The following is a 23,875-nucleotide window of genomic DNA, read 5'->3' on the forward strand; positions in this document are numbered from 1 at the left end:
AGGAAATTTCTGAAGAAAGTAAGCAACTTCAACACACAGAGGCCCCTTCCGCACAGCAAAAGTGCAGCAGGTTGCAGTTGGCATAACGCAACCCGCCGTCCCGTTGGCCCGTTCGCGTGCCTCTGTGCAGGCAGTGAATGGAGCCCACAGAAACAATGCGGGTTGCCGTTGCATCTTCGCACGGAGACACAGTTGTTGTTTTTTACTCACCTCCCTCCACTGCGTAGCTACGCGGGCGGGCGGGCATGGACGCCCAGTGGTGGGATCAAAAATTTTTAGCAACAGGTTCCCATGGTGGTGGGATTCAAACTGTGGCGTAGCACCAATGGGGTTGGGCGGGGCACGACAGGGGCGTGGCCGGGCATTCCGGGGGCAGGGCATTCTGGGGGCGGGGCTGTGGCAAGGACACAGCCGCTGCGCCAGTCCTTGGGCGGGAAACGAATGCACGCAGGCGCAGGCTGCCACGCACGCCGGTTCACCTCCTGCTAGACTGCTTCCAGTTCTGCGCGCTACTGCTGAGAGGAGGGGCGTAACTAAGGCAAAAATCCCGTGGCAAAATCACCAATTAGTAACCCCCTTTTGGCACACACAAATAATCAGTAACCTACTCTCGGGAACCTGTGAGAACCTGCTGGATCCCATCTCTGCTAATGCCCCTGTGTCCCTGCATGGCTACGCAGCTGCTAGATGGGAACTTGGAAAACTTGGAGGGTAGCGCAGCTGCTGAAAGCACTTCCCAGCCGTTGTTCGCTTGCGAGTGGCTGCAAACTGCGTTAAAACGGAAGAATCGCAGAAAGCGCGATTCTTGAAAAACCCGAGTCCAGGGGGGAAACACGGGGTGGACCCCTGTTAGGAGCGGGATCTGTGTGAAGTTCCCTCCCCAAATGGGTTTTATACTGTTGTTAGCCCGTGTTTACTGGCCAGTGCGGAAGGACCCTTACTTAGCTCATTAACTAACATGCAGGATTTAACAAAGCAGGTCGGTAGTAGCAACTGTGAATTCAAAATGCACTATCTTCATCTAGACATTGCGCTTTGTTGGGCCGCTACGGGCTCTCCGAGGCAGAGTATTCCACCGTTGCAGCCCTGACCATTAGGAAGTTGTTCCTGATGTTTAGGGGGAATCTCTTTTCTTTCACCCTGAACCCATTACTCCTGGTCCTGGTCTCTGGAGCCGCAGAAAACAAGCTTGCTCCCTCACCAACATGACATCCCTTCCAATATCTAAACATGGCTATCATGCCACCTCTTAACTTTCTCTTCACCAAACTAAACATCCCCAGCTCCCTAAGTCTCCCCTTGTAGGACATGGATTCCAGACCTTTGACCATTTTTGTTGCCCTCCTCTGGACCTGTTCCAGCTTGTCAATATCCTTCTTGAATTGTGGTGCCCAGGACTATACAGGTGAGGTCTACCCAATACAGAATAGAGTGGTACTATTACTTCCTTTGATTCTAGACCATATACTTCTATTGATGCAGCCCAGAATCGCATCGGCTTTCTTCGCTGCCGCGTCACACTGCTGACTCATTCTCAGCATAGGGCAGCTTCATGCGCTCATCTCATCTGCTGTTTGTACAGGTGGCACAATTTTATTCTGTCTAACTTTATCCTCTTTCTTTTTTGTTCTGATTATTCTTAACTTTATTCTGTTTAAAAATAAAAACCCATCAAGAAATTCAAGCTGAAGAAACAAGGATACTTAACAAGGCTAGTTTCTGTCTCGTTGCCTTTTTCTTTTTGCTAGAGCACCTACATTCAGCACTAGTGAATCTTCCGCCCGTGACAGTTTCCAATTTGCAATGGGATAGGAAAAAAAAAAAGACATTTGTATGCAAGAGAAACAAAACGAAGCGCTAGCCACTTCTGTTACACCTGTTAAATCCTTTAATAAATGTGGATTTAATGCTAAAATATAGGATCAAGTAAAATTGCCCAGAGCTTCTTAGAAACTGGAACTGTTCCACTGACCTTCAAAATGTTATTAGAAAATTTAATAATTGCAAACTGTCTTAAGTTGGATTTCCTGGCTTCACGTAAGCTTGATTAAGACTCCCTTGCCTCCAGTGCTTTGAGATTTTCCAGCAATAAAAAGGTTTGCAATAAAGAAGAGACAGCCCTGGATAAGATATTCACTGCGAACTCCTGTGCCTTGTTAACAGGGAGGAAAAACACTCCTGCGTGAATCAAGCCTGCCTATAAGGCGTTCGAGCCCAATTGACGCAAATTCTATCTCTCTGCATGATGAACCAGTTCAGGGTGCTGTGAGTTTTCCAGGTTGTGTGGCTAAGGCGCAGTAGTCTTCTTCTCCACATGTTTTGCCCTCTTCAGAGGCAGGTTACAGGAAGGTGTGTTTCTCTCAGAAGATGCCATCCATAGATGCAGACGAAACTTTAGGAGCAGCAGTGGCGTAGGAGGTTAAGAGCTCGTGTATCTAATCTGGAGGAACCGGGTTTGATTCCCAGCTCTGCCGCCTGAGCTGTGGAGGCTTATCTGGGGGATTCAGATTAGCCTGGGCACTCCCACACACGCCAGCTGGGTGACCTTGGGCAAGTCACAGTTTCTCGGAGCTCTCTCAGCCCCACCTACCTCACAGGGTGTTTGTTGTGAGGGGGGAAGGGCAAGGAGATTGTAAGCCCCTTTGAGTCTCCTGCAGGAGAGAAAGGGGGGGGGATATAAATCCAAACTCCTCCTCCTCCTCCTTCTTTTTCTTCTTCTTCTTCTTCTAGGAGCAAAAACTACCGGACAGTCTCACAGCCCGGAAAACCCACAAGTCAGTTGATTCCGGCCATGAAAGCCTTCATAAACCAGTTCCTCTCCTTAGGCCAGCCATTCTCAACCAGGGTACCTTTTCAAGGTACAGTCACCCCGCCCTCATTTTGTGAAAAGTCTCCCACCGGCGCCAGCTAAGGATACATGGAGCTGGCCCATGGGACAGGGCCTGCCACAAGGTCAGCAGCCACCACCACCCCCAGTGCTTCCCTTCACCCTGGGAGGGGAAGGTGGGGGGTGTGTGGCAAGCAGGGGCAATGGGAGGGGAAGGTGGAGGGTGGCGGCAGGGGTACCGTGAGATATGAAGAGTGAGGTCAAGGGTACCCTGACCTCGAAAAGGTTGGGAAACACTGCCTTAGGCGTTTCTCAGGCGCACAGTTATGATGTCATATAGCTATGTCAATGGTGGGGGGCTAGCAACTTCTGCAACTATTAGAACCTGGTACTATTGATTACTTTAATGCTGTGCTATTTTACGGATACTCCTCAATGTAGTTGTGGTTTTTGGTTTAAATGAATTGTTATATTATTGTTCTGGTTATTCTTCTTCTTTCTAAAGCACCTTATGTGCTCCTTGTTCCCAGAATGATGGGATCTGAAACTGAACCTAAGATCAGAAAGACAAATAAGTACGGCTCTTGTGACTGTCACATTCCCGTACACTTAGCACTGTTAGCTTTGCTTTAAAGATCTACCTGCCGTTGGGTGGCGGCCTGTGAAATGAAATCTCTCCAGGAGATTTTGTTCCCGGCATTAAGGTTTGGTCGAAGTAAAACAAATATTCCAGCCTTAATGGATTATGGGTTTTTTCCCCCTCTGCTTTGATGTTTAATTGGATCTTCAAGCTTTATAGGACACGGATTACCGCTTCCCAAAGAAGAATTCCCGCTGCATGGCCGACGCTCCTCAGAAAGCAACCTGCGTCCCTTCTGTGGATGGATTTATCTGACTTCCCCGTTTGTTAAAGAGACTTGCGGCATTATTGATTTGCCGGGGGTGAGGATGCATGAGCACACACACGCCCCGGATGAATTCTGTGAATGTCTAAAAACTCAAAGTCTCAGTCAACAGTCAACTAAACTGGGATTCTAGAATTCCCTTTTGTATGCCCCCATAGTGGTGAAATATGAACATAAGAACATAAGAACAAGCCAGCTGGATCAGACCAGAGTCCATCTAGTCCAGCTCTCTGCTACTCACAATGGCCCACCAGGTGCCTTTGGGAGCTCACAAGCAGGATGTGAAAGCAATGGCCTTCTGCGGCTGTTGCTCCCGAGCACCTGGACTGTTAAGGCATTTGCAATCTCAGATCAAAGAGGATCAAGATTGGTCGCCATAAATCGACTTCTCCTCCATAAATCTGCCCAAGCCCCTTTTAAAGCTATCCAGGTTAGTGGCCATCACCACCTCCTGTGGCAGCATATTCCAAACACCAATCACACGTTGCGTGATTAGTCCTAATTCTTCCCCCCAGCATTTTCAATGAATGCCCCCTGGTTCTAGTATTGTGAGAAAGAGAGAAAAATTTCTCTCTGTCCACATTTTCTACCCCATGCATAATTGTATAGACTTCAATCACATCCCCCCTCAGACGTCTCCTCTCTAAACTAAAGAGTCCCAAACGCTGCAGCCTCTCCTCATAAGGAAGGTGCTCCAGTCCCTCAATCATCCTCGTTGCCCTTCTCTATCCTTTTTGAGATGTGGCGACCAGAACTGAACACAGTACTCCAAGTGCGGTCGCACCACAATCTATTTTGGGGCTCTTGCAGAATTTCTGTTTTGGACCGTTTTGGTTTGGTGTTATGGGGGAATCATAGGAGCCCGGTGGCACATAGTAGTAAGCTGTAGTGCTGCAGTCAAAACTGTGCCCTCAACCTGAGTTCGATCCCTGACGGAGGTCGGTTTCAGGTGCCCGGCTCAAGGTTGACTCGGCCTTCTGTCCTTCCAAGGTTGGTAAAACGAGTCTCCACCTTGCTGAGGGTACAGTGTAGACGACTGGGGAGGACAATGGCAAACTACCCTGTAAACCAGTAACATTGCTCTGGGGACTGATTCTTGTCTTTGGAATGTCAGCTGGTTAGATCCCGGCCTTACCATGGACATAATTTCATTACAACCTCAGTTCTCTATGAGTGAACCGGGGAACAGGCACGGCTTACTTTAGGAACTTCAGAGAACATGAAGAAGAAGAAGAGTTTGGATTTCTACCCCACCTTTCTCTCCTGTAAGGAGACTCAAGGTGGCTTACAAGCTCCTTCCCCTTCCTCTCCCCACAACAGACACCTTGTGAGGTAGGTGGGGCTGAGAGAGTTCAGTGAGAACTATCACCCAGCAGGAATGTAGGAGTGTGGAAACACATCTGGTTCACCAGATAAGCCTCCGCCACTCAGGTGGAGGAGTGGGGAATCAAACCCGGTTCTCCAGATTAGAATCCACCTGCTCTCAACCACTGCACCACACGGGTGGGGATCTTGAGACCAGTAGTTATTAGTTTGTAAAGAGAGAAACAACGCAGCTAAGTTCTAACTGCCAAAACTGCTCGTTCTCCACTGTGTGTACTGCCCCCATCATCTAACCCCCCCCTTCACTCCCACACAGAACAGTCGCCTCCTAAGGGCTGTGTACCAAAACATAACCTTTTCCCTTCTTGCATCTGCAAAATTCACCTCATGCCACTTTCTCAGGCAGCGCCAAATTACACATAACCCTCACGCAAAGACTTCATTCCTCACAGAGCTATTTCTGACATTAAAGTTATTATTGCTTATGCCTCAGGGCTAAAAAATCTCTGCTAAGGTGGTTTGTAAATACCCATTTATTACCAGGAGTTCTCCAGTCTATCTAAGGCCTCAACTCCGAAAAAACCGATTTACAAATTGCATGCACCGTACTCAGGCATTTCAGTCACTGAAATAAATTGACTAGCTTGTGTAAAGTGTGGCACAAATTGGAATCTAGCACTGGGTGGCAGGCATTAATACATTTCCGTGTTTTAAATAGGGATATCAGGCCTACCGCTGCAATGGGAGGCCTCCTGGTATCCTGACTAGTTGCCCACTGGCACCTCAGGCGCTGATGGAAGGAAACAGAGGTAGGGAAAAAAATGTATGCAGATGTTGGATCAGTGTGCTTATATCCTTTCTGGCAAAAAAACGGATGCGACAAGGTGGATTCTCTAGCATTTCATAAAAATTCTACGGCAAACTCTATGGTAAAACCAGCTTCCTCCAATTTCCTACCAAAGACGTGCTGCCAACATTAGGTTTAAGGATTTCTGTATGACTGTGAGTGCTAGTAGAATTTGGTTTTTAAATTAAAAGCTAATGCTGTCCTGCTGGGTTTAGTGAAAAATGGTCCAATTGTGGCCATGACAAAAAAATAAAAAAATACACAGAAGAAGAAGAAGAAGAAGAAGAAGAAGAAGAAGAAGAAGAAGAAGAAGAAGAAGAAGAAGAAGAAGAAGAAGAAGAAGAAGAAGAAGAAGAAGAAGAAGAAGAGTAGTTTGGATTTATACCCCTCCCCTTTCTCTCCTGTAGGAGACTCAAAGGGGCTTACAATCTCGTTTCCCTTTCCCTCACCAGATAAGCCTCCACAGCTCAAGTGGCAGAGCGGGGAATCAAACCCGGTTCTCCAGATTAGAGTGCACCTGCTCTTAACCACTACTCCACTTGCATTGCCGACCTCAACCGGACACTGCTTTGCAGCATCTCAGACAGGGCAAGGTCTTTCCTGAGCACCCACTGCCCAAGTTCCTCGTCCACTAGCGATGCCCAGAATGGAACTTTGGCCCTTTGTATGCGCAGCACACACTCCACCACAGAACCACTGCTTCTGGATAGAAATAAAACGAAACGAATAAACACACGAATTTCACTCAAGAAAGCTGGGTTGCGCAAGCGAGGAAAAGCCACGGGCGCAATTACCAATTGAACAGTCATGTCCAGTCCAACTCGGATCACAACTGCACAGGCCGGTTTCGGGTAGGAAGGTGCCGTGGCCCGAACACTGGTCCAGACAAGTAGCTCTTGGAGTTTCACAGTTGGTTCCTCCCCAGCCAACGGAGCAGTGACATTCGCCTCTGACACACACGCCGCGTCCTGAGCAGGTGGGATCCATGCAATCCACTGTGGAGGCAGAGAGACAAAGCAAACGCAAAGGTCAGAAAAATAAGCTTGGTTTCACACTTATGAATATGTCAGTCAGTCAGTCTGTCTGTCTGTCAGTCAGTCAGTCTTTGTTACAGTCATAGTAGACCAGCATCAAATACAACCGATTAACAAGATAAAATATATTAAAACAATAAGTATATACTGAAAACACAGAAGACATTTTGAGTGTACGCTTTATGATGAGGTGCGTAGGACACTTCTTCCCTAGGCAAGTTCTACTTTGGCAAAGAGAGAAAAGATGGAAAAATTATTATCAGACACAAATAAGCATCTAACATACTCTGCTGCTAAGTTTGCTTGGCTTTCTAGTAAAATCAGGAAGGTTCGAAAGAACTCTATCGGATGTGGCAGCTAATTTCTTCTTTTTACTTTTAGATGGACAATGTATTTTATATATCTCGGATTTCTTATGTATTTTATTTGTATTTTTGTAATTTTAAATTTTTCGTATTTTACTGGTCAATGACCATAAATATCCCTCCCTCCCTCCCTCCAATCCATCCATACATCCACCCAGTCATACGACCAAATTTGGAGTGGGGTCTCCCAGATCTTAGTCTGATACGCAAACCACTACACTGTGGTAGCCTTCATGTGTCGTAACAGAAAGAGCTGCACAATTTATTCTTCTGAAAATTAGCAGTTCAGTTATCCATCCCATGTTGCTGTGTATACATTTTTTGACTCTTCCCTCCGACCTGCTAGATTTTCAGATGCAGTGAAATAGTGTTGTAGGAGTATTTTCAAACAACCTTGGGTAATTCTGAGGCAATACACCAGGACTGTAGTGCGTGACCCTCCCCAAGTGCATGATTTGATTCAGTAAACGTGGAATTTTGAAGGCTGCAGTCTAAATCCTCAGCCGAAAGGATCCCGTATCTGACACGACACGGAAACTGATGCGTCTATAAGAACATAAGAACAAGCCAGCTGGACCAGACCAGAGTCCATCTAGTCCAGCTCTCTGCTACTCGCAGTGGCCCACCAGGTGCCTTTGGGAGCTCACGTGCAGGAGGTGAAAGCAATGGCCTTCTGCGGCTGCTGCTCCCGATCACTTGGTCTGTTAAGGCATTTGCAATCTCAGATCAAAGAGGATCAAGATTGGTAGCCATAGATCGACTTCTCCTCCATAAATCTGTCCAAGCCCCTTTTAAAGCTATCCAGGTTAGTGGCCATCACCACCTCCTGTGGCAGCATATTCCAAACACCATCACCACCTCCTGTGGCAGCATATTCCAAACACCAATCACACGTTGAGTGAAGAAGTGTTTCCTTTTATTAGTCCTAATCCCCCCCCCCCAGCATTTTCAATGAATGCCCCCTGGTTCTAGTATTGTGAGAAAGAGAGAAAAATTTCTCTCTGTCCACATTTTCTACCCCATGCATAATTGTATAGACTTCAATCATATCCCCCCTCAGACGTCTCCTCTCCAAACTAAAGAGTCCCAAACGCTGCAGCCTCTCCTCATAAGGAAGGTGCTCCGGTCCCTCAATCATCCTCGTTGCCCTTCTCTGCACTTTTTCTATCTCTTCGATATCCTTTTTGAGATGTGGCGACCAGAACTGAACACAGTTAATAGGCCTCATTTAGTTTGGTCAACACCGTTTTCGTCCGGTTCCAAGCAAGTGACTCAAGTGTTCTTCAGAGTCACGGGTGGGTGTATTTCTCACACAAATGCTTCTAGCAGGAACACTCTTAAGAGTCGGCAAAAGGCCAGCTATATACATCTCCGGGGCCATTAGCCGGGAAGGAGCCGGGGCACCGATTTCAGAACCAGACCCTTGTAGGCCCGACCCTCTCCTGTTTCTTCTGAACAACTGTGAAAGGGGGCAACCGGGAGCAAGTTGCCAGCTCTGTACATCCTCGGCAGATGGTTCGACCGTGGAGAACAAAGATTGCCCGATCACTGACAAGGGGCTACTGCCAAGCAATTAATCATCTCCTCAGAAGGCCAGATAGGGTGTGTGTGTGGGGGGGGGGGGGAGAGAAAGTAAGCTTTAAGGGGGTTTCCATCACAGGAGACAAGAGCACTCTGCTACCTCAGCGTTAACGCGGGATTCTAGCACGGGGGAGCGCATATGTGTCAGGACACCCCATTCATCATAATCCCCACGCCATTTATCATGTTGAAACGAGGCCTTTCAGGAGACGGCCGCGCACAATGGTTACTTTAATCTTGCCCTTGCTGGCCGTATTACTTTAGACGTTTGGCACCGTGGCAAGGGTCCTGGGATCGGATTAGAGAGCGCCACTTTCTTTCTTCGTTGTCAGGGCTTTAACGGTCGGCTCTTCCTTTCCAGCTTTCTTTCTCTCCTTTCTGGGAAAAAAAAAGCAACAGCCTGGCATATAGGGTTTTCCAGGGAGTTTGGCTCAGCAGATTTTGTCCCTGGGCTGCAGGAAAGCACATGGTAATACTTAGCATTCAGTTCCTTTCTACGGATCAGTTCTAGGAGCCGAAGGAAGAAGCAATTATGACCAAGGCCGCGGCACATGCTTTGCTTGTGGAAAGACCCGGCTTCTATTTGGAGCGTTGTTAGCTGAAGAATCATAGGCTACGGGTGATGGGAAAGCCCTCCAACAAACCGAGACTTGGAAAGAGAATGTCAGTTTCAGGTGGGTAGCCGTGTTGGTCGGCCGTAGAAGAGCAAAGTTCAAGTCCCGTACACCTTGAAATTCAAACTTTTTCCAGAAAATAAGATTTTGAGAGTCGCAGGAGATGGCGCTCAGACTTTCAAATGTTTATAGACTGCAAAAATATTGTTCACATCCTTAACATGCAACTGGATTCCAATCTTGATCCAGGAGCAGCAGTGGCGTCGGAGGTTAAGAGCTTGTGTATCTAATCTGGAGGAACTGGGTTTGATTCTCCGCTCTGCCGCCTGAGCTGTGGAGGCTTATCTGGGGAATTCAGATTAGCCTGTACACTCCCACACATGCCAGCTGGGTGACCTTGGGCTAGTCACAGCTTCTCGGAGCTCTCTCAGCCCCACCTACCTCACAGGGTGTTTGCTGTGAGGGGGGAAGGGCAAGGAGATTGTAAGCCCCTTTGAGTCTCCTGCAGGAGAGAAAGGGGGGATATAAATCCAAACTCCTCCTCCTCCTCCTCCTCCTCCTCCTCCTCCTCCTCCTCCTCCTCTTCTTCTTCTTCTTCTTCTTCTTCTTCTTCTTCTTCTTCTTCTTCTTCTTCTTCTTCTTCTTCTTCTTCTTCTTCATCCATGCACTATGAGGAGAGACTTAGAGATGCTTAGTTTGGTGAAGCTTAGTTTGGGGATGCTTAGTTTGGTGAAGAGAAGATGAAGAGATGACATGGCAGCCATGTTTAGATATCTGAAGGGATGTCATGTTGGTGAGGGAGCAAGCTTGTTTTCTGCTGCTCCAGAGGCTAGGACCAGGAGTCATGGGTTCAAGGTGAAGGAAAAGAGATTCCACCTAAACATCAGGGAAAACCTCCTGACAGTAAAGGCTGTTTGACAGTGGAATCCACTACCTTGGAGTGTGGTAGAGTCTCCTTCTTTGGGGTTTTTAAAAGAGAGGCTGGACGGCCATCTGTTCAGGAGTACTTTGATTTTGTATTCCTGCATTGCAGGGGGTTGGACTTGATGGTCTTTGGGGCCTCTTCCAGCTATGATTCTGTGATCTTCTACTGCCAGTCCAAGTAAGGATACACCGCTTGTCTCTTATTTATAGTAAGGATACACCGCTTGTCTCTTATTTATAGTAAGGATACACCGCTTGTCTCTACCTTTGGGGGGTCTCAAAGGGCTTACAATCGCCTTCCCTTACCCTCCTCACAACAGATGCCTTGGGAGGTAGGTGGAGTTGAGAGAGTTCTGAGAGAACTGTGACTGGCCCAAGGTAACTAGGAAAGCTTCCTATGGAGGAGGGAGGAATCAAACCTAGTCCCCCAGATTAGAATCTGCCAATCTTAACCACTAAGCCATGCTTGGCTCTGTTAAATGCTAAGCTAAACAGACCAACGGTCTGACTTGGTGCCCCCCCCCTTCTATTCTAGTCTCCTATGCTGGGGTCCCTTACCGTCTATGGGACCCCTTCTTCCCTCCCTCTCTTTTGGGAAGGTTTTATCAGAGATTTATTGCTGACGCTGTTTTATATGTTAACCGCTGTCTTTATTTTAAATGGGTTTTAACTACTTGTTGTTTAATTATGTTGTTCACCGCCCTGAGCCCTCTGGGGGTAGGGCGGTATAAAAAACTCTAAATAAAAAAAATAAAGACAGCTTTCTCTGTTCCTATGATTTAGGAGACACAGATCTAGAAATGTGCAAGCATTCCTTGGAGTTGGGGTGACAGATATGCCTAGTTTTTCATCCACTTTGCCTGCTCAGCTAAAGCCGTTTGCTGCTCGAACAGAAATTCCTGCTCTTACCTCCTTCTAACACAAGCTTCCTTACTGCTACGGTACAGCAACTCAAAGTTTTTCCTCTTTTCCCCAGCTCCCAGGGATACACACCACCTGCCTCTTGCTCTGCTTCTGCCTGACGTGTGCATTCTAAAGATAGGGAATAAAAGTCTGGGCCACTGGTGTCAAACTCATGGCCCTCCAGATGTTATGGACTACATTTCCCAGCATCCCCTGCCAGCATCATCCTGGCAGGGGATGATAAGGCTATGATCCATAACATGGAGAACCTTGAAGTTGTTACCTGTGGTCCTAAACAAAATTGTCTTTACCGGGCACCAGAAGGAAAGTTAAACTAGGCACTGAACAAATGTTCCACAGGGGTCGGGGGGGGGGGGGGGGGGGGAGTGCCACTGAAAAAGCTATGTTTCCGATTGTTCCCCTCCTCCTTAAGCGGGGGCACAACTTGACCATCTCAGTCCTCGGGCAGGGACATACAGCTCCCATTCATTTCGGCACTGCTTCCTCACGGGGTCTTTGGCTGTTAGTGGCAGGCAGAGTCGTGGTAAGATGCACATCCCAATGTCTCGAAAACCAGGCTTGCTTACGCATTCTTTTTTTTAACCAGCAGAAAGCATGTTGGATACGATCAGAAAGAAGGTGGATTCGAGAGAGCTGTTTTCTGCACGCAAGCTGAATATTCGTGCTGGGAATCAAGCTTGAGAGATGTCCGCAACATCTCTACCACATCCTTGAGACTCAGGTCCAGTGGTGGGATCCAAAATTTTTAGTAACAGGTTCCCATGGTGGTGGGATTCAGGCTGTATTATTAAAAGCCAATGGGAGCTGGCGAGGGCAACGGCCAGGCGGAGGCATTCCTGGGCAGGGCTGTGGCAGGATGCCTTGGCTGTGATCCTTGGGCAGCTGAGAATGCTGCGCGAGGCCCAGGCTGCCCGCGATACGGTGCACCTCCTGCCAGACTGCTTCAAGTTCTGCACGCTACTGCTGAGAGGAGGGGCGTAACTAAGGCAAAAATCACATGGCAAAATCACCAATTAGTAACCCCCTCTCGGCACACACAAATAATTAGTAACCTACTCTCGGGAACCTGTGAGAACCTGCTGGATCCCACCTCTGCTCAGGTCCCTTCCACACTGGCAAAGTACAGCATGGTGCCGTCAGGGCGTTCGCAAGCCTCCATGCAGGCAGCCAACGGAGCCCACCTTGGCAATGTGGGCTGCTGTCCGCCTTCACGAGATGGCTTCCACCCACTCCTCCTCCTCTGCCAAAATTTCTGGGGCCAGGCAGACATAGACCTCTGCAGCCATGCTGTCCCTGTGCCCCTGTGTAGCTTCGCAGCAGAGAGGTGGAGAGTGGGAAAAAAAAGGCGACCAAAATCGCGCTACTCGAGGGCAGCTGTTCGCTCCTCGCATTAGAACAAAAGAATAGCAGAAAGTGCAATTCTTGAAAAACCTGGGTTGGGGAAGAAAACACGGGGTGGACTCACGTTAGGAGTGGAAGCTGTGCGAAGTTCCCCCCCTACCTGGGTTTTTTCCCGCCCCCAGCCCGGGTGCAGAAGGGGCCTTAGTCTTAAATGTATTTATGACCCCTTGGGGGGGGGGGGGAGTTGGCCAGGTAAAAAGGAACAGTTTATCTTCCGATAGGACTTAGATGTCCTACAAGCAGGTTAGGAAAGGATCTATCTCACAGTTATTTCAAGCAGAAGCAAACTGTTTTAGTTTTATTATTAGGAGTGGCATATACTGACAGATTCCCAGGCAGCCAGAAACTAAGGGGCAGAGTAAAAATGTCTGGTAAAAGCTCCAACAATCTTTAACTAAGGGGCAGAGTAAAAATGTCCGGTAAAAGCTACTAAAGTATGGAAAAACTCGAGGGAAATTTGTACGATTCTGCTCTCATTCAGGGGACTGGCTGATCCTCAACTCTCTCTCGGAAACATATTCTCAAGTGGAACTTTCTCTAAACTCACATGGTTACAAAAATATACATAGTTTACTCTTACACATCAAAACTAGTATTTCCTCCATCCAGGGAAATAAAAACCAGTTTTGTTTTCTGAAATACTGGTATCCTTCTTGGATCTCACAAGGGGACAACGTTACTCTATTTTAAACACCAAAGTGGGGGGGGGGGTGAAGTAAAATGTACATCCGACAGCACCCCTAAGGAAAATGGCAGCATGGAATTTACCTCATGGGTGGCTAACCTTCAAAGAATTGCCATTTTCTAACATCCCATGTGGCATATTCCCTCCAAAGTATCTTGTGCACCCCTCCCCTTTTCCCCTCCCCGACAAACATAAATCGATTTATATCGGGATGGGGTGGTGGTGGAAGGAATGGGATTTATTCACAGTGCGTCATCAAAAATGCTAGCTTTTAAATGTCACAGTTGTTTTACATTATATGTTATTGTGATGGTTTTAATCCTATTGTACGCCGCCCCGAGCCCAGCCCTGGGCGGAAACAGGCAGGGTATAAATATAATAAAATAAAATAAACCTTGTTTATGCCAGGAACCTTCTGGTTGGGATGTCAACCAGCCAAGGAACCCTTTTACACTTGTTAACCAACGCAAATGGTTCTTTCGTCCACCCGGGACATTCCACAGGTATATACAATCCACTTTACTCCACTTGCCTTCCTACCATCAGATCCAGAGGTGGGATCCAGCAGGTTCTCACCAGTTCCGAGTGGGTTACTAGTTATTTGTGTGTGCCGAGAGTGGGTTACCAATTGGGTCCGCTTTTCCATCTCCACGCCCTCGCCTCCCCGAGAGGCATCCTGCCTTTGAATGTGAAGGTTCCATATAGCAACTGCGACTAATGATGTCACTCCCTGAACTGGGTTAATCCCTTTCAGGTACTGCCATTCATGGATTCTCAGCCTTTCGTACCTTTTATCTCACCAGTCTCTATCAAAGAACCTGTGTGTTTCACCATTGCTGTGTTCAGATTTGTGAGTTGGGGCATTTTCTATAATGTGATGATGATTTAGAAATGACCTGGTGCAGAAAAATTTTGGGGGTCGTGGTGGGGTGGCTGTCCATTGGGGGGGGCATCCAACTCAGGTTTTGCCCAGGGCTCAGGTTTGCCTAAGTACGCCTCTGCCCCCTTTGCTGGGGGGGGGGCTGGCGAGGGAACCTGTTACTAAAATTTTTGGATCCCACCACTGATCAGATCCTCTGAAGATGCCAGCCACAGATGCAGGCAAAACGTCAGGAGAAAATGCTATTGGAACACGGCCGTACAGCCCGGAAACCCCACAACGCTCCAGTAATTCTGGCCGTGAAAGCCTTCGACAAAACACTGAACCCTTCGCACCTTGACAGTTCGTTTGCTGATGTTTCAGACACATTGCTCAATGAAAAAGAAAGGGAAACCGGAAAGGCCTGTTATAAACATGGTGCAGAAAGATCTGAGGATGCCAGCCAAAGGAAACAATACCAGATGGCCCCTCTTCGAGGAAAAAAAAATTGTAAAGCAGTGAAAACCAACTTTATATTAGACAGACCTGGGGGGAAAAAAGCAAAAAGAATCCCGCAAATTTCCTATATAACATATTTCAAAGTTCCCCTCTCTCCTCATTCCTCCTGGCACATTACAAATTATTGTGCTGCACATAAGAAACAAATCTATAGGCCGGGAGGAAACGTGCCAAACCGCTGCTAGGGAACATGCCTGTTTTCCTTCGTGCCGGAGCTTTTCATTTGAGACGTCGTTTGAAGAACACTGTGGGGTTTGTGCAATTTAAAAAAAAAACTTCTGTCTCATTTTACAGCCTCGAGAATACCCCAATCAGCCTTTTAAAAAGGCATTGTAATAAAACTTCAGTAAAATCGCAACGGAAGCACGGCAAGATCAATAAAAGCAGTTTTGCAACCGTCTAAAAATAGCAAACGGCGTAGTTATCAGGAAAAAAACAGACTTAAGAAGCTACATGGTGGTCATCTGGTCAGGGGTGCAGCGAGGGGGAACTACGCCCAGGGCATGTGTATGCCCTGCGCCCCAGAAGTGGCCCTGCCCGCCCTGCCCCCAGAATACTCCAGCCATACCTTTGCAGCGGTGCGTGCCCGGGGCGTTGTGTTCCCCCGCCGCCACCCCGTTGGCGCTACGCCACTGCATCCAGTGCAGTAGTGAAGAGCGTTAGACCCGGAACTGGGACCTTGGGCCAGTCACACTAACTCCTTGGAAAAACTCTATAATTCCCGAAGCCTAAAAAAAGCCCAAAATATTCTGAGAGACCCGTGTCAGCACACTCTCTTTTTGAACTGTTACCATCTGGCAGACGATACAAGTCTATCAAAACTAGGAGAAAGAGGCTTAGAGACAGCTTCTACTCTAGAGCTGTGGCTATGCTAAACTCCGTGGCTTCGTGTTGATGTGTTTGGGGCTGTGTAGGGATGGGTGGAGGAAGGGGAAAGTGAGGATGGGGTATGAGTCTGAAATTGTGTGCATCGAGGAATGCTGCTGTAAATTTCATTGCGCGTGCACAATGACAATAAAATGCTTATGCTTATACTTATGCTCAGTATAATTTGCGTAGTGCAGCGTGGCTGGAATTGTGTAATCGTTACAGAAGGGGTCCCAATGTGGCACCTGTGGATGACTTGATACCTGCTGTCGCTTTTTCTGATGCCCACTAAGTCTCCTTCCGCACATGCAGAATTATGCACTTTCAATCCACGTTCAATGCACTTTGCAGGTGTGCGGAATAGCAAAATGTGAGATGATGCCGGCCAAGGCTGGGCTCAAGGCGGTGAACACACATTTTTAAAACACAGGCTTAAAACTTTGAATTAATAGTCAACCATAACTTTCCAAATATAATAACTGCACAGATGCCGGTTTAGCAGCACCTTATGACTTGACCCAGAAAGGGGTGGAGACTGAGAGAAGCAGAAGGCTGCAGAACTCATGAAGGAGGCGAGGCGACCGGGCTGGGACCTTGATAGATTATTATAAGTTCTTAACACCTTGTTTAAGGTGTTAAGCAATGTTGTTGGGAACTAGTGGGAAGGGAGATGTTTATTTTTGCTATATTGTGAATGTTAGAATGTATTGTTTCAGGGCTTTGTGTGTGTAATCGGTGAGAGTTCTTTTGGGGACCTTCATCATCGCACGTCCAGAACACCAAGCATCTGGAGTCTTCGTGAGCCAGAAGAAATGGACGGAAGAAACGGACTTGGCATTATCGGACTGCAATTAGAGGGACGTGAAATGAAACTTAAACAGGACCTTGAATTGTTAGGTCAAATGTTAATACTTGATGAGTGTTATACGTTAAGGAAAAGTAAACAATTTTGTTTAAAATCTAGCTGTTGCAAAACTCCTTCCAAGTTCTGGCCCACTGAACCCACAAACTGAGGTTACACTAACAGCAGTTAGAGTAATACTTGTAGACAGCTAAAAAAGCCAAAAACTGTACAGATTGAGAAAGCTGGGAAGAAAAAGGGAAAAATGTGCAGCAATGGCTAACAGCCCAGTGCAGACCGGACTGCCCTCTCCCAAGCTGTAGGAAAGCCCAAAAAATAAAAACCCTCAAACCCCCGGCCAGAATTCTCCATAGGGTATAATAGAGATATGCCACTGGCAGCCCTGGGCACAGACAGCAGCTTTCAGATTGGGTGGCATCGAGTTGCATGGTGCCTATGTAACCCCCATGCTCAGAATGGGTTGACCCAGTAAGGGGTGGAGACTCAAAGCAGCAAGAGGCTGCAGACCTCATGTAGTTTGGAGGAGACAAGGCTACCAGACTTGGACCTTGATTTCTATAAGCCCTTAACACCTTGTTAAGGTAACTGCAATATTGTTGGGAACTACTGGGAAGGTAGTTGTTTATTTTTGCTATGTTGTAAATGTTGGAGTTTATTGTTTCAGGGTTTCTTTTTGTGGTTGTAACGGGTGAGAGTTCTCCTGGAAACCTTCATCATGTTGAATCCTGTTCATCAAGCCCTTGGAGTCTTCAGGAGCCAACCCACTTGCAAAGAAGAATTGGACTTGGCAGATTCAGTAGACTGTAAATATAAGGACTTGAAAATGCAACCTGAACAGGACCTTGAAATGTGATGTTAAATGTTGATGTTATATGTTAAGTAAACCATTTTGTTTTAAAAATTTGTTGTTGCAAACTCATTCCAAGTTCTGCCCCACAGAACTCACAAGCTGAGGTTACACCTACCCACCAGAAGAATTTGCCCCTCCATCAGAACATCTGCCCCCCCCCCCCGCCCACTCTGGATTGTGCTGCCTGTTAACTAATATTGTAACTAGAAGGCCAATACAAGAGTTTAATGAAAAATGGAAACTAGACTTAATGTACTGTGTTGAATCTTCTATATAGTGTCTATACTTAATGAAACTTTTTTTTACGCTGTGCAGACTAATAATGCAATTGATTGATTAGATAGGCTAAGAATATAACTGAGTAATTAAAAAGCAAAAGGCATAAGATTACATTCAATAAATAATGGTAAACTTCTACAAAATTATATAAATGTGGAATGAATGTATTGTGGCAAGAATAGATGGATATATTGGTTAAAGATTTACTACTGAAGAATAAGATTTTTTGCATGTTATATCAAATAAATAATTGGGGTGCTGTGTGGTTTCCGGGCTGTGTGGCCGTGTTCTAGCAGCATTCTCTCCTGACGTTTATTTCTGTATATTGGCTGGCATCTTCCAGAAGGATCTGATAGATGCCATGCAGATCTGGCTAAACGCCAGGGAGAGAATGCTGCTAGAACACGGCCATACAGCCCGGAAACCACACAGCACCCCAGTGATTCCGGCCGTGAAAGCCTTCGACAATACAAATAAATAATTGTTAGTACGGCTCTCTTATATTTTAATTTTTTTTAACAGTTAAGATTCCTTTTTCTCTTTTTTCCTATTACTTTGTATAGCTTTTTTCTTTTAATTTTGTCTATGGGTTTTTGGTATGTTTTAAAGGAAGGATCAATAAAAAATTACTATGAAAAAATCATAATTCCTGGATCAAGTCACCCTCCATAAGATCCAGTTAAACTTGACTCATGTCTTGAAGTTACTGTAATATGTATTTTCCTTTCTTTTTTACAACCTTCAGTAGAAAATTGCAGCCTCTTACTGTCTGATCTGCTGAGCTAACTTTGCAGAGGATTTTATACACATTTTTAGAGGTACAGCTTATTTTCTTCTAGATTTCTTACACGCAGGTAAAATAACTCACGAGTCAACCCAGACTGCAAGTCTGTTTCCCCCTTTGTTTGTAGCAGAGGCTTGAACTGTTTACTGTCAGAGTCATCATATCACGCACAGAGGCTCTCTCTTCCTCTAGTTATTATAAGATCCATTCAAAATAGCAATAAGGAGAGAAAAGGAAAGTAAAGGCGTGTAAAGGAGGCAGGTTCTTACGGCTTTCCGCCAGCTTGCTTCCACTGATCGTTAGAATATTTTGCATTCCTAGTGATTCTTTCAGTAAGTTCTTGCAGGAGTGAGATAGCTGCATTTACTTGGCTGTTTCTGTTAAAGCAGGGCAGGTGAGCTGCTAATAGATTATTTGGGGGTCACCTTCATTTTCGCATATGATGGTGCAGTTTTATACGCTTCTTACTCTGTCTTTTTAACCCCTTCATCCTATTCTACTGCTGCTCTTTTTCCCTTAACTATGTTGTTGATGCTGTTTTGTTGTTTGTTACTAAGAAAATCAGAACATAAGAACGAGCCTGCTGGATCAGACCAGAGTCCATCTAGTCCAGCTCTCTGCTACTCGCAGTGGCCCACCAGGTGCCTTTGGGAGCTCACATGCAGGGTGTGAAAGCAATGGCCTTCTGCTGCTGCTGCTCCTGAGCACCTGGTCTGCTAAGGCATTTGCAATCTGAGATCAAGGAGGATCAAGATTGGGAGTCATAGATCGACTTCTCCTCCATAAATCTGTCCAAGCCCCTTTTAAAGCTATCCAGGTTAGTGGCCATCACCACCTCCTGTGGCAGCATATTCCAAACACCAATCACACGTTGCGTGAAGAAGTGTTTCCTTTTATTAGTCCTTTCTATGCTTACTATGTAAGCTTGTTTGCTTGCTGGTGCACTTTTGCACATGATTATTTTATGTCTTCCTCTTTTTGTTGTATATATTTTGTAGCCTACTTTTTTTATAACTAGAATCCTAATAAAGGATAATTCCTTTTTAAAAAACTCTGATGCATTTTTATTGTGCTAAGAACTGGGTAATTTCAGTTCTTCTACCATGATCTTAATGCAGAGGCATAGCTCCAAGGGGACGGGGGGGACGCACCAGGCACCTCCCCTGTGGAGGCGTGGCGGGGGTGTTCCGGGATGGGATGGTGGCGGAGGATGCATCAGTGCACCGGGGGCTTTCCCCCCTTGCTACGCCTCTGTCTTAATGTACTCAAGAGTTTAGGGGCCCTGCAGAGATCTTTTAACCCACCTGTCATATTATGGATCTCGGGATGGCAAGATGGTGAGATTTCGCTCCTCGGTGCATGTAGCTGGGAGCACAAATCAAAGGCTCACACAATGAGACGCTACGTTCCTGAAGTCTATCAAGTTCAAGGGGGCACAAGATCTGTTTTGGTTTCTCCGCCACAGGGAAGAAAAGAAATCAACAGAGGAAGAGCCAATGGAACAAAGACTGGACCTACCTTCTTCGCAGCTCTCTCCCTTATACCCTGGATTGCAGATACAAGTCCCCATGATGCACGTGCCGTGGTTGTTGCAAGACACATCAATGCACTGGTTGGTCGGGACGTCACACTCGGCTCCCTTCCATCCGCTGTGGCATAAGCACCGGCCTTTCATGTACTGCCCATTTCCGCTGCACAACACTGGGCACGATGCTACGAAGCAACAGAGTGAGAACCATATAAAAACTTGCTTATTTTTCCTCATGCAAGGGTTTCTATTACTATTATAGCTACGTCTGGGGCTTCAGTTGCAAGGCTCTGTCCAGATTAAGGTCTACAGTTACAGCCCACTTGGACTCAATCTCCAGTTTTAGGAAGGCTGAAGCAAAAATTCCTCGAACAGCCAGCGTGGTGTAGTGGTTAAGCGCAGGTGCACTCTAATCTGGAGAACCGGGTTTGATTCCCCACTCCACCACTTGAGCTGTGGAGACTTATCTGATGAACCAAATTAGCTTGTGCACACCAACACATTCCTGCTGGGTGACCTTGGGCTAGTCACAGTTCTTCGCGGCTCTCTCAGCCTCACCTACCTCACAGGGTGTTTGTTGTGAGGGGGGAAGGGAAAGGAGTTTGTAAGCCCCTTTGAGTCTCGTTACAGGAGTGAAAGGGAGGATATAAATCCAAACTCTCCTTTTCTTCTTCTTCATGTGAAACTCCTTCCTCACATCGGCTGTGCTGACTTGATACTTAAGCTTTTGACTTTCAGATGCCAAGTCCTTCCTTCCTTCCGTCCTTCCGTCCTTCCGTCCTTCCGTCCTTCCGTCCTTCCTTCCTTCCGTCCTTCCTTCCTTCCTTAAATTTTTAACACGTTTTTCTTGTTTATTGCTTACTGCCATTTTCTGTTGTCCTTACTGATTTTACGCCATTTAATTATTTTAGTTCAAGTTTATTGCACTGCTTTTGACAAATGGTTATCACTTGCCCAGAGACAGCACACATATATTTTAAATAAATGCATTTGCTAGATTCAAGTTCAGTAGCACCTTAGAGACCCACCAGCTTTTCAGGTATGAGATTTCAGGAGTCAAAGCTCCATTCATCATTCAGGGGTCTCCGTTTCTACTTGTACCTGACACAGGGAGTTTTTAATTTTGAAAGCTCATATCCCCCAAATCCTGTTGGTCTCCAAGGTGCTACTGGACTTGAATCTAACTCTACCGCTGCAGACCAACACAGCTACCTTCTGAAACTAAATACATTTGGTTATTTTAAGAGGGTACAATTTCCCGGTGTGTCTTGTACGCGGGCTTCTATCTTGAGCTTTAAGCAAAACAAATAAATACAGCGAAATGAAGAACTCCATTTGGACTCCTTTCATTAACATCCCTTCAGGGCACAATTGCGGGGGGACCACAGGTAAGACAATGTTACGGGGTCAAGGGTTGCCCGAATTAGTCCTGCTTGCCCTCCCTTCGACACCGCACCCTGGCTGACTCCTCACAAAGGGAGGATCACCCCTAGGGCTCCGGCAAGGAAAAGCAGCGGCTTAGAGACCACCTTATGGATGGCTGAGCAGAAAGGTTACCCCCTAGGCTCCAGCGAGCTATTGACAGAGCAGCCGCTGGCCAAACAACAAAGACCCAGCCGTCTCTAAGCTCTCCTTTGGCTTAATGCTTCCCCCCTCAAAGGGCAGTGCTCTCGAGGGGTCATTATTCTCATTGTTTGTTCACATGCAACAACCGAAAGGAAAGGAGGAAGAAAAGTGGGAGGCCCAGCGGGGGTGGGGGGTCAGATGTTTACTCCCAGAAAGTCACAGCAAACGATTAACCAACCGAGGCCCAGGCAAGCCCGTGAGCATCTTCGGGCTCCTCGTACTCTCAGAATTTTACTTATCCAGTGATTAAAAATGGGAGCAGAAGCGCAGTATCTGCATCAGTTTGCATGAGTTTCACGAGCGAGGCTGAAGAGCATGGGGATACTCTAGCTGCGAGGAATATAGGAGTACGGAAACACATCTGGTTCACCAGATAAGCCTCTGCCATGCAGCTGGAGGAGTGGGGAATCAAATCCGGTTCTCCAGATTAGAATCCACCGGCTCTTAACCACTACACCATGTTGGGTCTCAACAAATGGGGCAGAGCAGGGTCTGGCTGGCCCAGAATAGAATGCAGCAGAAGGGCGTGGCTTGAACACCAATCATGTGGCAAACTGGATGGAACTCTCGGCAATAAAGTACCCACACAGTTATCCACTGATTCCAGGGGATTAAAAAACACAGGAACATCAGTCCATAGATGAAATAATGAAGCATTTGCTTGTGTGCGTAGACTGCGTCTCTGACACACCTCCCAGCTCCACAGTGTCTTGGAAACCTTCCACATAAGAGAAACAGGATGGGGTTGGATCCAGACAAAACTTAAGACAAATAAATCCCACCAGAACCTTAAAAAACATATTTTTTTTTTGCAGAGCAAATAAAGAAACATGGACACTTTGCTCGGGTAAATCTGGGATTATAGAGAAAACCCACACACTTCTCCAGTGAGCCCTGTGCCTCATCAGGCAAGTTCTGGGAAGCTGATCCCCAAGATGAAACCTCGAAAGCCGTGGGGAGGGGTTGTGGTTCAAAGGTAGAACACCTGGGCTGCATGAAGAAGGTACCAGGTTCAATCGGTGACATCTCCAGTTAGAAGAATCAGGCTGAGAACACCGAGAGCTGTTGCCAGTTGGAGTAGACCAGGGGTCTGCAACCCGCAGCTGTCCAGATGTTTATGGACTACAAATCCCATCAGCCAATTGGCCATGCTGGCAGGGGCTGATGGGATTTGTAGTCCATAAACATCTGGACAGCTGCAGGTTGCAGACCCCTGGAGTAGACAATACTGACCCTGTTAGACAAGCAGTCTGATTCATGCACTGTCGAAGGCTTTCACGGCCGGAATCACTGGGGTGCTGTGTGGTTTCCAGGCTGTGTGGCCGTGTTCTAGCAGCATTCTCTCCTGACGTTTCGCCTGCATCTGTGGCTGGCATCTTCAGAGGATCTGATCCAGCCACAGATCCAGCCACAGATGCAGGCAAAAAGTCAGGAGAGAATGCTGCTAGAACACGGCCAGACAGCCCGGAAACCACACAGCACCCCAGTCTGATTCAGCTTAAGGCACCTTCTCATGGGAGAATAGTATCAATGATAAAAAAAAATTACCCTACCTCGGCCACAGTCGGGGCCCAGGAAGCCGAGAAAACAATGGCAGGTGCCCGAAACACAGTCTCCGTTCCCGTAGCAGTTGCTGGGACAGTTATCCACTGATTCTGGGGAATTAAAAAAAAACAAAGAAACATCAATCCACACATGAAATACTGGAGCGTTCGCTTGCGTGCGTCGATTGTGTCTCTGACACACCTCCCAGCTCCACAGCCTCTTGGTAACATTCCAGGTGAGAGAAATAGAATGGGTTGGATCCAGACAAAACTGATGTTTCTACCCATTTCCCCTTCCCCTGCGGACATCCCTCTGCATCCCGGGAGCACCATTTCATGGAGATAATTGGACTGCAGAGGTGTGGGCAGGGAAAAAATGGCGCCAGCGGCAACACCTGCTCTGGGCGCCCCCCCTGTTGTGCCCCACTTACCTTAGCCAGCGGGAGCCTGCCATGGGCTGCCCCTCGGCCCCACCCCGCCGGGCTACTCTTTCAGCTGGCGGAGGCTCCACCGGCTGAGAGAGCAGCCTGGCGGGGCCGGGCCGAGGGGAGGGTTGTGGAGGGCGATTCTCTAGCCCTCACGTGACCCGTTGGTATCCCCCGGGGACATGTGACCCCATATGTCTCTGTGAGTGCTCCGCCTCTGGTGGGCTGTGGTGGGAGGGGGCATGAAAGTTGTACTGTGTCATGGGGAAATTTATTCCGGATCCAACCCGATGCTAGGAACC

The 23,875-nt window shown here is 47.1% G+C and overlaps 1 protein-coding gene across 1 annotated transcript; it reads right to left on the minus strand.

The window, feature by feature from the left end:
- Positions 1 to 6,432: 6,432 nt before the first annotated feature.
- LOC125431250 (teneurin-4-like) lies at positions 6,433 to 23,757 on the minus strand. The gene is made up of 5 exons (XM_048494010.1): positions 23,730 to 23,757; positions 23,158 to 23,259; positions 19,969 to 20,163; positions 6,648 to 6,897; positions 6,433 to 6,604 (listed from the first exon to the last, which is right to left on the minus strand). The coding sequence occupies exons 1-5, from the start codon at positions 23,755 to 23,757 to the stop codon at positions 6,433 to 6,435; spliced, it is 747 nt and encodes a 248-aa protein (XP_048349967.1).
- Positions 23,758 to 23,875: the final 118 nt, after the last annotated feature.

The sequence above is a fragment of the Sphaerodactylus townsendi genome, linkage group LG04, assembly GCF_021028975.2.
Source record: "Sphaerodactylus townsendi isolate TG3544 linkage group LG04, MPM_Stown_v2.3, whole genome shotgun sequence".
Lineage (NCBI taxonomy): Eukaryota > Metazoa > Chordata > Lepidosauria > Squamata > Sphaerodactylidae > Sphaerodactylus > Sphaerodactylus townsendi.